Genomic DNA, 16,373 nt, shown 5'->3' with positions numbered 1-16,373 from the left:
CAAACTTATCCGTTTGTGCAGAATGACGATGGAGAATGCACGCTGCTCTATCAAGGTCGGAAAAGATCTTACCGATGCATTTGATGTCAAAAAAGGTTTTAGACAAGGCGATGCACTGTCATGCGACTTCTTCAACATCGTTCTGGAAAGAATTGTGCAAAACTCAACAGTCAACACTAGAGGCACAATCTTCCAAAGATCCATCCAATTACTCGGATACGCAGATGATATTGTCATAATTGGAAGATCGACGCGTGATGTCAGTGGAGCGTTTTTGAGCATTGCGACGGAAGCGAAGAAGATGGGTTTAGTGGTCAATGAGGGCAAGACCAAGTATATGCTGTCATCAAAAAAGGACACTGAACGACGACGTCTTGGACAAAACGTCACCATGAACAGCTATAACTTTGAGGTAGTTAAGGACTTTGTCTACATAGGCACCGCTATTAATGCAGACAACGACACCAGCGCTGAAATCAAACGAAGAATAACTCTTGCAAATCGCTGCTTCTTTGGACTTAGAAGGCAATTGAGAAGTAAAGTCCTCTCTCGAGCATGTAAAATCACCATCTATAAGACACTCATCATCCCGGTTCTCATCTATGGCGCTGAGGCCTGGACCCTGTCAAAGAAAGATGAGAGCGTCTTAGGATGCTTCGAGAGAAAAATTCTTCGGGTGATTTTTGGTCCCGTACGCACAGATAGAGAATGGAGGAGAAGATATAACGACGAACTATACGGGCTGTACAGCGACGGCTTAGATGGCAAGGTCATGTAGAGCGGATGGACATCAACGCTCCAAACCGGAAGGTCTTCGAATCCAAGGGACGAAGGGACGGCGCAGTAGAGGAAGACCGCGACTCAGGTGGTGCACCCAGGTGGAAGAGGACCTCGACCAACTTGGCGTGCGAAACTGGAGACTGCTAGCTAGGGACCGAGCTGGCTGGAGACGCTTGTTGGTTGAGGCCCAGGTCCGCCCCGAACTGTAGCGCCACCTTAAGTAAGTAAGTTAGTAAGTGAGGAAGAATCAAATTAATTTGAGAGATATCAAGAACCGAACATCAAATTTAACCAAATTTGAGTACTATTTCTTGTAGATTTTATTATTTTTTTTTAAACGAATTGTTGACCTTTTATAAAAAAAACTACTGAATATCGAAAACAATATTTTCTGTGAAATAAAATTTTTGAAAAGCTATTTGAGTCGAAAATAAATTTTTACCAAGTTTTAGTACTGTTTTTTTTTGTTAGGTTTTTATTTTTTGTAAAAAAAACTGTCAATTAGATTTTTCTCAAAATTTTTCCGAAAACATTATTTCTTATAAGTAAAAACTAATTGGAAGACATAATATGAAATTTTTGAAAAGATGTATGAGTCGAAATTCAATTTTTACCAACTTTGAGTAGTAATGTTTTATAGTTTTTTATTTTTTATAAAAAAAAATGTCAAAGTGATTTTTCTCAAAACCGTACCAGATGTTAACAACGTAATTTTTAGTAGAACACAATTGTTTTGGAGATAAAATTATTTTGTATTCGTAAAATTTTCGACGTGACATTTTTTTGTTTCAGTTTTTTTGATTAATAATAAACTGTTAATTGGATTTTTATTAAAAATACAATATAGTATACAAAATTTAATTCAAGTCTCCAGCGTTATTGGTTCGTGAGATATTTTGGGTTAACAAAAATGTTCACCTTTTTTTTTAACTGCTACGGCAGAAAAAAAACCCAAGCAATTTTCTTGAGAGCCCTTTCTGCATCTTTTTGCCTTATTATCTGTTGAACAACATTTATTTGAAGTCGATACCTCTTCTGGTTCTTGAGCTATGAACGACGAAACGAAAAAGTCGCGAACGTACGTACACACGTACAGACAGACATCTTTCTAAAAATCTTTTATTTCGACTCTAGGGACCTTGCAACGTCGAAAAATGTAAAATGCCAAGCAAGACTTCAAAAACCATATAATATTTGCCACTTTAATGGATAATATTTGCACATGAACGAACTGAACTTATTTCAACATCTTGATGGATGTTCTTTCATGACCTAAGTCTTACATTGGACCTTAAGAAAAAGCACTTGCAACCTGTAAACAACAAGCTGCTAAAAAATTTCAACGTACAGAATGGAGCATGTTTGCAAGAAATGGTAAAAGATCTTTCAAATAAATTTCCAGCAAAATATCTCAAGCACATTTGTTACCAAATGGTTATTTTTCACATCTTGAAAAAAATCTTTCAATCATGGCTGATGACAACAAAAACACATTCGAGGGTTGGCAGCTCGACGCATATTAAAGGCGCGCAGTATGCCTCAATCCTCAACAATTCGAATTTTTTATCTGTGTTAATATCGATGTCAAAACCCTATATTTCGCATTTTCTTTTTTAAATAATTTCTTCTATTAAAAAACTTTAAACATTTCAGCCACAGTTACAAACAAATTGAAATTTAAGATGTCTGTTCGGAGGTAGAAGACCTTTACCGAATTACTTATGTTTAAAATTTAATTAAGATGAGATGAATTTAGTAACAATAACCCCCATTTGAATTGGACATTTATTTTAAAATCGAATTATTCATTCATAAGAAACTGAACTGACTTAAAATGCAAAAAGACATTTTCATGCATGACGTGCGGTCATTGAAGTTTTTTTGATTTCAAATCAACAATTTTTCCACTTGCCTGATTATGTCAGTTGATGATTTAATAAATTATGCAAAGTTTCTTCAAAACATAATTAAAGTATAAACATGCATAAAAATATATTAATAAACAAGTTGGAGAACCATCATGCATGACGGCTGCTAGTGAAAGTTATATAATTTGTAGATGTTCTCATACACTATAATTTAGCCTATATACCTGCTCTACTTATGTTAATAGTTTAATTAATTTGAATATTAAAATAAATGACAAAAACAACCTAATTGGTGATAACTAGAGTACACCTCTACTCTCTACTTAAGAAAAGAACACAAAAAACGTTTTATAGTAGAGTGTGGGTGGTGCTTTAAGAAATGATTAAATCAAAATGATAGTACATGGTACGGGTGTTTTTTTTAAGGTAATTAACTTTAAGTTTGCAACAATATTTTAGCTGACGGCCATTTTGACAGCTGTCAAGTGATTCATTTTAAGTTTAGTTTGACATTATACATTTAAATAGTCTGACACCTGAACAGAGCTTAAAAATTGTGCATATTTACCTTGAAAATAATGGTACTTTTTGAAATATATATCGCGCACTATTGTGTGTAGCGATGAAGCACACTTTTAGTTGAATTAATATGTCAAAACTGTCATATTTGGATTTATGATAATCCTCAAGTGCATGTTGAAACGCTGTTACATCATGTTAGTGCAGTATTTAGTTTGTTATTCTTTAAAAACCAAGCTGGCCCAGAACATTATTTGTGAGCTTTATCAATGGCTGATCCAGGAGGGAGGGGCGGCGATCGTATCCATGGGAGATTTTTTTTGAATTTTCGAAAAAATTCCCTCGACTTCAAAACTAATGGTATTGCGTTAATGGATACGACCCCCTTATATTTTTAATTGTTTATTAACTTCCCATAGGAAGTTATTGTAATGGGTCCTATTTGTCAAATTGAACATTTTGACATATCTCGACGTTTCAAGGTCCCTAGAGTCGAAATAAAAGATTTTTAGAAAGACTTCCGTACGTTCGCGACGTTTTTTTGTCGTCCATAGCTCAAGAACCAGAAGAGATATCGACTTCAAATAAATTTTGTTATATAGATAATGAGGCAGAAAGCTAAAGAAAGGGCTCTCAAGAGAATTGCGTTGTTAAATTTTTTGCCAAAGCAGTTTAAAGAAATGGTGAACATTTTGGTTAACTCTAAATATCTCATGAACCAAAAACTCTAGAAACTTGAATTGAATTTTATATATTATATTGTAACGTGATACCAAACCAGTATATTTTTTGAAAAAAGTCCAACAAACGGTTTTTTTGTAAATCTGGTAAGATTTTGAGAACAATCGAATTGACAGTTTTTTTTACAAAAAATAAAAACTTAAAGAAAATTTAACAAAAGTTTGTAAAAATTGATTTTTGACTCAAATATCTTTTCTAAAATTGGAGATTAGGGCTTTCACCTAATTTTGACTTATAAGAAACAATGTTTTCAACATTTTGAAAAATATTGAGAAAAATCGAATTGGCAGTTTTTTTTACAAAAAATAAAAACCTAAACTAGAAAATCAATAAAAGTTGGCAAAAATTGATTTTCGACTCAAATATCTTTTCAAAACTTTGAGATATTGGCTTTAAACTACTTTTATCTCTTAAAAAATATTGTTGTCAACATTCAGTAAAATTTTAAGAAAAATCAAATCAACAGTTTTTTTTAGAAAAAATAAAAACCTAAAAAAAAACAATACTAAAATTTGGTACAAATTTACTTTCGACTCAAATAGCTTCATAAATTAAAAATATTGTCTTCAAACTTTTTTTTTCACTGAAAATATTGTTTTCGATATTCAGTAGGTACTTTTTTATAAAAATCCAATAGTCCGTTTTTTCATAAAAAAAATAAAATCTACAAGAAATAGTACGCAAATTTGGTAGAAATTTTTACCAAGTTTTAGTATTGCTTTTTTAGTGTTAAATTTTTTAAAAAAAAAACTGTCAGTTCGAATTTTTTAAAAATTTTACCAAATGTTGAAAACAATATTTCTTATAAGATAAAATTAGTTTGAAGCCAATATTTAAAAATTTTGAAGAGATATTTGAGTCGAAAATCAATTTTTACCAACTTTTATACATTTTTTTTAGGTTTTTATTTTTTGTAAAAAAACTGTCAGTTCGATTTTTCTCATCATTTTTCAAAATGTTGAAAACAATATTTCTTATAAGATAAAATAAGCTTGAAGGCTTCATCTCAACTTTGAAAAGATATTTGAATCGATATTCAATTTTTACGAACTTTGAGTAATGTTTTTTTTAGATTTATATTTTTTATAAAAAAAAACTTTCAATTAGATTTTTCTCAAAATTTTATCAGATGTCAAAAACATTATTCTTCGTTGCACAAAATTGTTTTGGAGTTGAAATCATATTTCAGTCGTAAAATTTTGGAGGTGACAATTTTTTTTTTTTCAATTTTATTGATTTATAAAAAAAACCGTTATAATGATTTTTTTCAAAAAATATACCTGTTTCACGTTACAATATATTATATAAAATTTAATTCAAGTCTCTAGCGTTTTTGGTTCGTAAGATATTTAGGGTTAACCAAAATTTTCACCTTTTTTCAAACTGCTATTTTAAAAAAAAACACCCACGCGATTTTCTTGAGAGCCCTTTCTGCATCTTTCTGCCTTATTATCTGTCCAACACAATTTATTTGAAATCGATATCTCTTCTGGTAAAATCTTTTGGCTACAAATCTTTTATTTCGACTCTAGGGACCTTGAAACGTCGAGAAATGTAAAAATTTTCAATTTGACAAATCGGACACATTACAATAACTTCCTATGGGAAGTTAACAACAGGTTGTTAAAACGTTGCGCCTATGTTTTTTATGGTAAATGATATCAAGAACTATGCCGCGGCAACGGCTGACTCAAAAAAATTCCAGCTGGGAAGCAAAATTTTCGAACATTTTTTACCGTATGGAACTATTAAAGGGCCTTATATCAGCAATCACGTGCCGAATATTTTCTTCCAAAGCATCAATCGTTGTTCAAGACTCAGTAAAAAGTTTATTAATTATGAAGTGGAAAATAATAACCAACCTGAACATAAATCAAATGACAGCTGTCAAAAACTTCAACTCCGAGAAATATATTAACATTTTGAAAACCACACGTGCAAGAAACACACCCGTTAAGTTTTAAGTAATTGCTTTTGAAAAATTCATAAATTAAACTACAAACTACTGACTTACTTTTGCACATGCGAAATGTATTCTGCATCCCTCTCGTTCTTTTCACTTATTTCAACATCCAAAGTAGTTGCTATAAAATTAAGAAAAAAACACGTTGCCAATATAAGTTAAAAAAAATGATTTCGAAAACATTAAATAATTATTTTTTTAATTACCAATGGCTGTTTGTATAGTGAATCTTTGAAATAAATCATTTAAATCAAATTCTCCACCACCAACTAAACTGTCAAGTTTCTCCAATAAGTCCTTGGACTTATTATTGAATATTGGAAAGAATTTTAATAGAACCTTATGATGAAATGTTGGACCTAAAAGCTTTCGATGTTTAGTCCAGCGCTGAGCTATAATTAATTAATAAAATAATATTAGGTTAGAGTTCTTGTTTATAATTGTATTAACTTATTTTATTAATTAATATTGTGTTTATTGAAATTATAAATTTAACATACTTTTACTAGAAAGAAGACCTGCTCCGATTTCTTTGTCCAAAACTTCAAAAGCACTTGTTTTATCGGTACAGTTTCGGGACGAAAGAATCTTTTCGATAATGTTTGGATCAAAAGTGTAGAAATAAGGAACTGTTCCTATCCATGTGAAAGCTGATTTCGATTTGCAATCGGTTGCAATTTTTGGTAGTTTGTAGAGAACATCTGAAAACGAATTAAGAATTAATATTTCAAACTCTTTTTGAGTAAAGTTTATCAATAAAATATTTGTTTTAAATAATGTAGTTCTTGTCTCTACTATTAAAAGCAGAACAGCTACGCAAACACATCCACATCTTATTATTAACTTCCCATAGAAAGTTATTGTAATCGGTCCGATTTACCGAATTGAAAATTTTGACATTTCTCGACGTTTCAAGGATTCTAGAATCTAAATAAAAGATTTTAAAAGAGGTTTTATCATCCCGGTCTTAATGTGTAAAGGACACTGGGAGTTTCATTAATCACTATTTTCATAGACAATACTTTATTGAAATAGTCTATTCCATTCCTCTCAAATAGCTGTTAAGCACAGAGATTGTTTTTCTAACCGCACTACAAGAATGTGGAATACGTTAGCAGGTTCCATATTTCCCATTCATGAAATTTACAAACATTCAAAACAAATATACATCGGTTTTTTTTTTGTTCCATGGCTGTCGTTTTAGATAAGAAGCCAGGTCGCTCAAAGTTTTCTGCTGAAGGGAGTTAGTAGTTCATGTACTTCATGGTACTTATCGACTATTCGTTTCGAGAACGCGAAAAATTGAAAAGAGTAAAGACGTTATATTTTTTAATATGACCTATTGGTAACCAAGGTGTTTTGGGAGAACAACCTCAAGGAAACCAGGTAAATGAGACAGGCGAAGAGGACCAACAAGGCATTTCACGCTTCAAGAGAACCAAACTTGGGAGTTGGTAGATCGTCCAGAGAAGGCTCAAGTTATGGGCTGTAAGTGGGTGTTCAGCATAGATCGCAAGATGTAATGGAGATAAAAGTTCAAGAGTTTGAATGCGTGGATAAAGGCCCGCCGATATATTTTTTGGATATACAAGTTGCGCGTCAAAGGGGAAGAGGACCTATAAGCATTCATCAGGAGCCTTACATTATGGACATTCTTCAAAGCCATCGAATGACAGATTGTAAAGCACAATTTTCTCCATTGACTCCGGGAATAAAACTACGTAAAAGTAAATCAAGATTGCTAAAGAGAAAAGTCCGGTTCCTATCAATCACTTGTTGGAGCTCTTTTATACTTTTACGATAGTTAATAACAACATGCGACTTCCAGCTCACTTATACAAAGACAAGCTAATGAAGGACATGTGTATATGCAGATTGGGCGGGTAACGTCGATGACAGGAAATCCCAAATTTAGCTAATGTAAAACACTTAATGTTCTTAACAGCAACACATAATGTTCTTAACAGCAACACATAATGTTCTTAACATCAATTTAACACTTATGTTCCTACCATATCTCTTCCTTTCCAACCACCCCTTATCTTTATTGGGCTGGATGTAAGGTGTTAAACGACCCCTGCCGATGATCAGCCTGGCTGGGTGCCCAATTGAAAAATAGCTCAATCTCTAAAGGAGTATCCGTAAACCTGGCGACCTACGGTTTAACTAGCCTTATCTGTATATGCGAATCTCTGTGCAGACGGACCTCTCTTTTTTCGCAACTTGTGGGACCAAAGATAAATACAAACAAAATAGAAAAGAATGATGAGACCGATATCTCTTCAAGACCGGGCGGCAGTTTGGATTCAAGCCTGTTGCCGTATCTTCTGCGGCCAACACAGAGAAGGGAGTAATGGCAATCCATGGACCCTTCTCTATTGTTGGTAGCAACAAGAGTAGGAAGGTACATAATTCCAGTAGTGGCAGGGTTGTGAAAAATGGCCCTACCATTACTAATGCGAGTTCATCTAGAAATGGAAAGGGGAAACTCTCAAAAAGCTTATATAGACAAAGGCGGCAAGCTGCGAAAATCCTAAAGGCCTCTGGTGCATCATTGGGAGCTGAAAAGACACCGCAGCAAATCGCTCGCGTCAAATGGGCTAACAGCGTTCTTGCTGCAACTTGAACTAATAAAGACTCTACGTCTAAACTAAAAGTGATAGGGGTTGGCATCATGGTCATGTCAAACTCATGGTCTGTGTCGACCAGAGCTCTTGTGACTTATACAAGCTCTCTGTCAGCTGGTTAGGTGAAGTTTGGCCAGGTGCGAAGCACTAAGGAAGACATTCCTAGCAGACCGAGAGCCCGCATTTGGATTCCAATCGAACCTGCTGGTATCGACGACTTTCTGATCAAAGTTTGTAATCCATCCCTTCCGAAACATAACTAGAAGATAGCCAAGCTAGAGGAAGTGAAGGGTCTTTATAGGAGTGCGATTGTGGTACTTAATAAAGAATCCTTGGCTCCTCTAGCCTTGACCAATGGCTTTATAAACTATGGCTTCAAATCCATACAAATTCGAATTTACAAAAAAGATGAGGTTATCGCGGATAGCGGGCCTCCTACAACAACCGAAGGTGAACTCGCGGTTGGTGGGCCTGTGCCGTCGTCTTCCCTACCAACAGAGGGTGGCAATGCACCCATGCCCTCTCCAATCAGGACTCCACCCTTTAAAAAAGTGGAAGACAGTCCCTTCTTAATGAAAAACTGAGGACGACCTTAACATGATCGTTCTGAGCGACGACGAATTTTTGGGTTCATCCTCAGACTCAGAGGATCAGAACAAAACCTTGGTGGATGTTGATCTGCCTAGTTATAGTCAAAATGGTGCAGTTAGTACAGAACACTCCATAAAGGCCTCGGCCTCACTTCTTCTCCGTCTGGCAAGAAACGGGGAAGACATTGTCCTGATCCAAGAGCCTTGGTTTTTGAGATCCGTTGTTCAGAGACGAAGGACTCCTGGGTACTACACACTGTGTGTGACAGATAAAGGTGAACCTAGATCTTGCATACTAGTGAAACGTAGCATTAATGTATTTTTACTCCATCATTTAAGTAACAAAGATACCGCCGTAGCTAGGCTGGAAACAACAAAAGGAAGTTTATGGCTAGGGTTGGCGTATCTTGGCCATGAACACCTTGGGCCTCTCCATAGAAAAACCCTTGACAAAATCGTCGTTGAAGCGGAACGGCAAAAGATTCAACTAATTATTGGGAGCGATGTTAGCGCTCATCACACGGTATGGGAAAGTATGTATATCAACGACAGAGGTGAGTCCCTTTTTGATTATATTCTTGGTACTTACCCTTAGTAAGTAATGTAGGAAATGAACAAACCTTCATCACTAAAACTCGACAAGAAGTCCTAGACATAACTCGTGCCTCAGATACTATGCACCATATGATCTTGGACTGGAAAGTATCCAAAGAACACTCGTTCTCAGATCATAGATATATCCAGTTCAATATAAATGTGGATGATAACCCGAGTCCATTGACTTTTCGAAATTATCGGAAAACTGACTGGGCTTCATACGGGAACTTATTACAAAGTTTTCTAAAACATGGACTATCTAGTCCTTCCTCTAATGCTAATAAACTTGACAACAAAGTCAATGAACTCACCTCAGCTATGAACAGATTGCTGGAAATTGCTTGCCCACTTATAAACATAACAGGAAAGAGAAAACCACAATGGTTGGCCTCAGAGCTTGACTCGCTCAGGAAAGAATGCAGGAAGCTATTCAACAGAGTCAAAGCCATAAGACTAGCCTCTCACTGGGATTCTTACAAAGAATCCCTAAGAATTTACAAGAAGGCACTTAGGAAATTTAAGCGATCTTCCTGGCGATCCTTCTGCAGCGATGCCAAGCTGTTTGAAAAATGCAGACTGCTCCTGGACAAATTCAAGTAATAAATCGCTCTTTTGAACTTAACGGAATTTATGAACTTAATATAACTATACTTTCGTCTTACTTTCTTTTTCTTAAAAATGAATTGTCTACTTGCCCTTAACACTTTTTACATTAATTTAGAAAAATTACGCTGTGGTTTCATCTAACTTTCTTATTTCTACCTCGTTGAATATCTTTCAAAACCAGGACATTTCCCACTTAAATATAAACCCGGTATGCAACACAAATACACGAAACGGATAGTTACCTATAACTTAAGTATCGGATAGGTAAGGGGCTTAAATTTTATAAAGTTTGTTTGTTTATGTTTGCATTTTATGTTAAATCCCAATCTTTTACCAATTAAAATAACATTAACCTTGACCAGAAGAATCTCTGACGAAATAAAACAAACAAAATGCAAGTCACACAACAAACACAAATTTGGTAATGAATCATTAAAAAAAAAATAAAATTAGTCTGGGGAAATGTTTTTATTTGCATTTTTAATGAAAATTAATTCAAATGTTTAAAAAATACACACCGTGAACCACTTTTACTATTCCTTTTTTGTTTAATAAATTCTGTATGTTTTTTATTTTGCATATTTTAAAATTTAATGTGCAATAAGCATAAGTTAGTTCGTTTTTATGCAGATATTTGTTTCAATGTTAGAGATGTTAACTAACATATGTATGTCAGAAATAATTAATTTGAACATTTCGTATTGAATTAAAGATTTTTATTGAATTGAGCTAAAATGACATAACCTAAACAAAAATTTGAGTGCTAGAATGTAAAAACAAGATGCACTCCATTTGTACATAATGTGGAGTGTGTTTATCCTATAGCTTAGAAAACTGATTAAATTTGACTTTTTGAAAAGCTTAGTTTTCTCTAAAGGGTCGGCTTCAATTTTAAAATAAAGGAGATTTTCTAATAGGGACTTGACATTTTTAAGTTTAATTTTTGAACGCAACCTTTTACTAATCATCGAACTGTCATTGTCAATGTTCAGTAAACTACTTTACCATCATTTGTGAATTTATGGTGAAGTAGATTACCGAAAAACCTCTGCAAGTTACACAAATTTTCTACCAGGATTCGGAGTCACTGAGGGCAATTTTTAAAGCGTTAACTATATAATTCGGTCGTAATTTTATATCCCATTGGGAGATACGATAAGTCATTGGCTAATGCCAACAAGCCAACGACATTGGAAGAACTCAAAACTTACATTAAACGAAAAATAGAGGCCGTTTCAGCCGAAAAAATGACCAAGTCATCGCAAATTGCTTCCAACGAATCTGTAACTGCAAACGTGTCCGCGGTGGTCACATCACCGAAGTCGAGTCTCATTCATAAATGGGCAAGTTCACACGACATAAGGGACTTGAAAGTTAGGCAAGTTTTTAGTATCTGATTGGCCAGCTGCAAACAAATTACCTTCCAATAAAGGCAACTTTGATGGAAAGTTGACTGGAAAGTTAGTCAAGAAAAATCTCCCTAACTATCACGTCAAGTCAACTTATGTCACAATGACAATCGATCATGTTTTTTCATTTAACTGAAAGCTTAACTTTATTACTCTACGATTTATTTATTTTCTTCACAATTTCATTTAACTTTTTGTGAAAAAAGCCCCTTGTGAATTTGGAAAAGAAATAAGTAATATTTCTTTACAATACAAATTACAAATCGTTATGGACTTGTAGCTTGGTGAGGAATGTTTTGTAGACAATTATGTTATTAATAGTTTTTGAACTATCAGCTGAAGGTGGAGGTTACTAAAGAAAAGTTCCGAGTTTGAAGTTTATGACACTTGAAAAACAAACTAGTTTCCTTGGTCTAAATTTGCGTTCAAAGAACGGAGTTGAGTGCAAATGAAGTTCCTTACGTTGCGTTGTATAGACCTGCCCAATGTATTGATTGTACTTCAAGCTGGTTTGAGTTTTGGTTAAAAAAAAAGTTGTCAATTCCTTATTGGAAATGAGAAAGTTCAGTTGCTGTCATCGGCATGATATTAAATATAATAGAAAATTGTTACATTAAGAAAATCTTGTTTTATCAAATGTTTTCGAAATTTGAATTGACCAATTTATATTTCTAGGATTTCCGAGAATTTATTCAGACGGATTGACAAAGCAAAAGAATGAAATTTAAGCCCAATTCATCATTCATTTTTATCTAAAGTAATCAAATTAGATTTGCATTTCGACAGAGAATTCTTGACATAACTTGAGAAAACTTGTTTATATTTCTTTGCAACCAATTCCTTCCAAAATCAATTTAAAACTCGATCTAATAACTCTTGGTTTATCATTTAGTTTGGGTTTTAAAAATATTTGGAACTCAATCATTTCTTCACTTTCTATAATTTCCTTAGAACTGAGTGTAAATGTATTATTGAGATTTAAGGACTCAGATCTCGTTTTTATAAAACCTAGTTCTTACGAATAATAAACTACTTTCATAGCATCTGGCAGGATTTTTGTATCTAGTAATAATATTGAATGCTTGTCAGTTTTGATTAAGCGGTAAATAATTTTGTTATTGGCTGCGTTCAATCTCGTGTTGGATAAGGTATCTAGGATAGGTGGATTTTTAGATATACCTTGTTGAACGAGTTGCATAGCTGTATTGAGATAGCTGTCAAAAAATAAAAACAACTTTCAGCTGTTCAGAAACCGCAGAGAAGCATTTAAACTTCGGAGTCAAAATTGTTATAAGATAAAGCAGTTAATGGTCAGATACCTACATACTTCAGAAATTCTTGGATACCTTTGGATTCCTTTTTTGACATCTCAGCTGTTTTTGATCAGCTGTTATTTTACACGTAAACCACTAACAAAAAGGTATCCGGATACCCTATCTGTCTGAGATTGAACGCAGCCATTGATTTCCGTTTATTAAATAAACTGTCAATTTAAATCTATTTCCATTATTTTTCTGTGAACCAATCTCGTAAAGTTTAATAATAAATAAAAACATTTTTGAAGTGCTAGCTGTGACAAGAACTATATGTTATTATATATTTAAATTACATCTGTGGTTAGAATGTCCATGGACCTTAAGGCTATAGAAGTTGAAACAGGGTCTATGGCCCTAGTTGTCTTCCTTGGGACGTTCATAGAATTGAAGTTACCGTGGCCAGTTTAAATGGTCGCAAAAGTAATACTTATTTTAAGCATCTTGCACATGAGCTACGAACTGCAAACTACGAACTGTGGATGCACACATATTTTGACTTTTCTTTTACATGAGCTTTATTTCTATTCGCAGAAAGCGACGAATTGTCAAATTATAATTACCCTTTTCAACAAATAAAACAAAAGTGGTATAATTTTGAGGTAAAGTTGAGCGCGAACAATTTATTCGTTGCAGTGTGGATAGTATGTGGAACGCGAATAGAGTTTGACACTTCGTAGCAACCACACTGCAATTCGTTACTACCAAACTGTTTTTACAAAATTGTCTTGTTTTAGAAAACAAAATGCTAATTTTATTATCCCTACATAAGTGTCAATTGGTTTTTTATAATTTAAATGTGTTTTTGTTTGAAATTGACTTTTTGAAATATGTAAAATCACGTTTGTTAGTCCATTCGTTGTTCGCTCTCATGTGCAAGGCCCTTTACTCTGCAATATAGATAATTGTCATTGAGACTGTTATTTAATTTTTCAACATTAAGCACAACTAAATGAACATAATGTCCACACAGACGAATCGGCTTATTTAAACAAACAAAATGTCCACATATGGACATATTGCACGTTTGAGATTTGACGTTATTTATTGACAAACTATCTAATTTGAGAATCTAATAAAATGAAGCTTTATTTATAAGACTGAGATCTACATATTATGTAAATATTAGTTCTTAAGCTCGATGACTTGATGAAGAAATGAGTTGGAACTAAATTGAGTTCCAATTTTTCAATAAACCGTGTTTTAGAGACCCTAACTTTGTCAAAGCCACGGAAATCTCTAACGTCTTAAAAATATATACTGGGCAAATGAATGGTCAAGTTGAAAAATCTTTCATTAAATGAGTATAGACCCATGAAAACAATAACTGTTCCGTGCATAAGGTATAAATATGTATTTAAGATCTTTCAGTGACACCAGATTAGCAAACACGCTTAAACGGGCCTATTAATTGGAAGTCCCAATTATCGAGAATGGAAATGTCATATGTATCCTTTCCGTGATTTTAACCGCAAATAATAGTAAGATAGGGCAGGTTCAGACGACATAAGGGACTTGAAAGTAATGCAAGTTTCTAGCATCTGATTGGCCAGCTGCCAAAAAATTGGTTTCCAATTAAGGCAACTTTGTTGGAAAGTTGACTGGAAAGTAAGACAAGAAAAATTCCCTAACTATCAAGTCAAGTGAACTCATTTCACAATGACAATTGATGATATTTTTTAATTCAACTGAAAGCTGAACTTTATTATTCCATGAATTATTTATTTTCTGCACATTTCCATTAATCTTTTGTGTAAAAGGGTTAATTGTCTAATTGGAAGAGAAATAAGTAATATTTCTCTACAATACAAAATACTGATGGATTTGTTGCTTGCCTGAGGAGTGTTTTGTAGACAATAATGTTTTTGATAGTTTTTGTACAATGAACTGAAGGTAGAGGTTAGTGAAGTAAAGTGCCAAGTTTGAAGATTATGACAGTTGAAAAACTAACTAGTTTCCTTGGTCAAAATGTACGTTCAGAGAATGCAGTTGTCTTGAAATGAAGTCCCTAATGTTGTCTGAACCTGCCCATGGTAAAGTCGTTTAAAATTATGAAAATCATTCAACTTTTATCAACTTTAATTAGTATGTTTGTAGGTTTTTAAGAAAATTGTCAATTCTAGAAATTTTACCAGATGTCAAAAACGTTATTGTTCAAACACCGTTAGTTGAATTTGTTCGAATGTATATCAAATTGAAATAACGTGACAATTTAGAAATCACTTTGAAAAACCTTTTTTTTGGATTTTTAATGCGAAAAATTACATCGATTGCATAATATAAAGCGGCTAAGTAATATCTTTTGGGGGTAACATTTTCCAGACACCAATTAGCTCTATAAAACAGGTTGCACTAAACACATTTATTTATCACTTCATGCATCGAATTAATTATCAATTATTTGTGACTTCTTGCGGTTCACTTCACTGTTTCAAGGCTTATAAGCTTTTCAACATGGGAAAAGAAACTAATTTACGACAAAACTTGCTCTAAGGCTGTTTCGAGTTTTAAGTTTTTCTAAAAATTTAATAAAATTTTATATTTAATTATCTTATAAGGTACAGGCTTACATAAGACTACTGCACTACCTTTACCGACGACACATAATAAATGTGTTCGACACTAAATCAAGACTCAAAACTTAAAATTTTCTTACAACTAGTGTTACCATAAAATGTGTCTGTTGCTGAAATGCGAAGCTTCAATTATAGAAGATTCTTTTATTTTTAAGTCAAAAACTATTATACACTGTACACACAAAATTAAACACATATCCGCACCTTTTTGTGGAAGTAGCTTATGTAGAATTCCAATAAATGGGAGTCCCAGTGATCCGGGAAATTTCAGAGCAAACAAATAAAATCTGCGGCGCGTCCATATAAAATACAACCAAATCAAAAATCCAAAGACCAAAAGATATGCACCAACTGTCATGGTTTGTTTTTATTTTATTTATCACAATGATCACAAATATCAAATCAAGACTGCGACTTAGTTCAAGAAATACTAAATCTATCAAACGGTTTTGTTTGTAACTTAACTCGACAAGATACCAATTTAAATGAAATGTTTAAGATGTCTAACCGAGATCTTTGAACTGAACTAAGCTAAAAGACAGTAAAAGCCGTTAGACTTGAGTGGTAAATTGATGTGTGTATTTCTCCATAACTGGGTGGGAGAATGTCGTTAAAGCTCAAAACTTGTCTTATCCATTGTTAGACAGTCTTAGAGTCTTAGCTTTTGATATGATATGCCCCATTGCATTATGTTATATGCAGCATACTATAAACTACATATTAGCAAAGGTATCCACTAGTGTCTATGTTTGTTTAGACCAAATTAACAAGGGTGCAATTTTCA

General features: G+C 33.5%; 1 protein-coding gene across 1 annotated transcript in view; it reads right to left on the bottom strand.

Moving 5' to 3' along the window:
- The window catches only part of LOC129946333 (uncharacterized), a 39,010-nt gene extending 22,901 nt beyond the window's left edge, over positions 1-16,109 (bottom strand). Inside the window, exons 1-4 of the mRNA XM_056056479.1 lie at positions 15,794-16,109; positions 6,372-6,572; positions 6,078-6,263; positions 5,923-5,992 (exon numbers count right to left, since the gene is read on the bottom strand). Of these exons, the coding sequence (XP_055912454.1) occupies positions 5,923-5,992; positions 6,078-6,263; positions 6,372-6,572; positions 15,794-15,947 (611 nt within the window). The 5' untranslated portion in view covers positions 15,948-16,109. The remainder of the gene's footprint in view (positions 1-5,922; positions 5,993-6,077; positions 6,264-6,371; positions 6,573-15,793) is intronic.
- Between the last annotated feature and the right edge of the window lie 264 nt (positions 16,110-16,373).

This window comes from Eupeodes corollae, chromosome 1 (assembly GCF_945859685.1).
Source record: "Eupeodes corollae chromosome 1, idEupCoro1.1, whole genome shotgun sequence".
NCBI classification, from domain to species: domain Eukaryota; kingdom Metazoa; phylum Arthropoda; class Insecta; order Diptera; family Syrphidae; genus Eupeodes; species Eupeodes corollae.
Note: the sequence above shows the minus strand (reverse complement) of the source record. Positions and strands in the feature narration are given on the sequence as shown.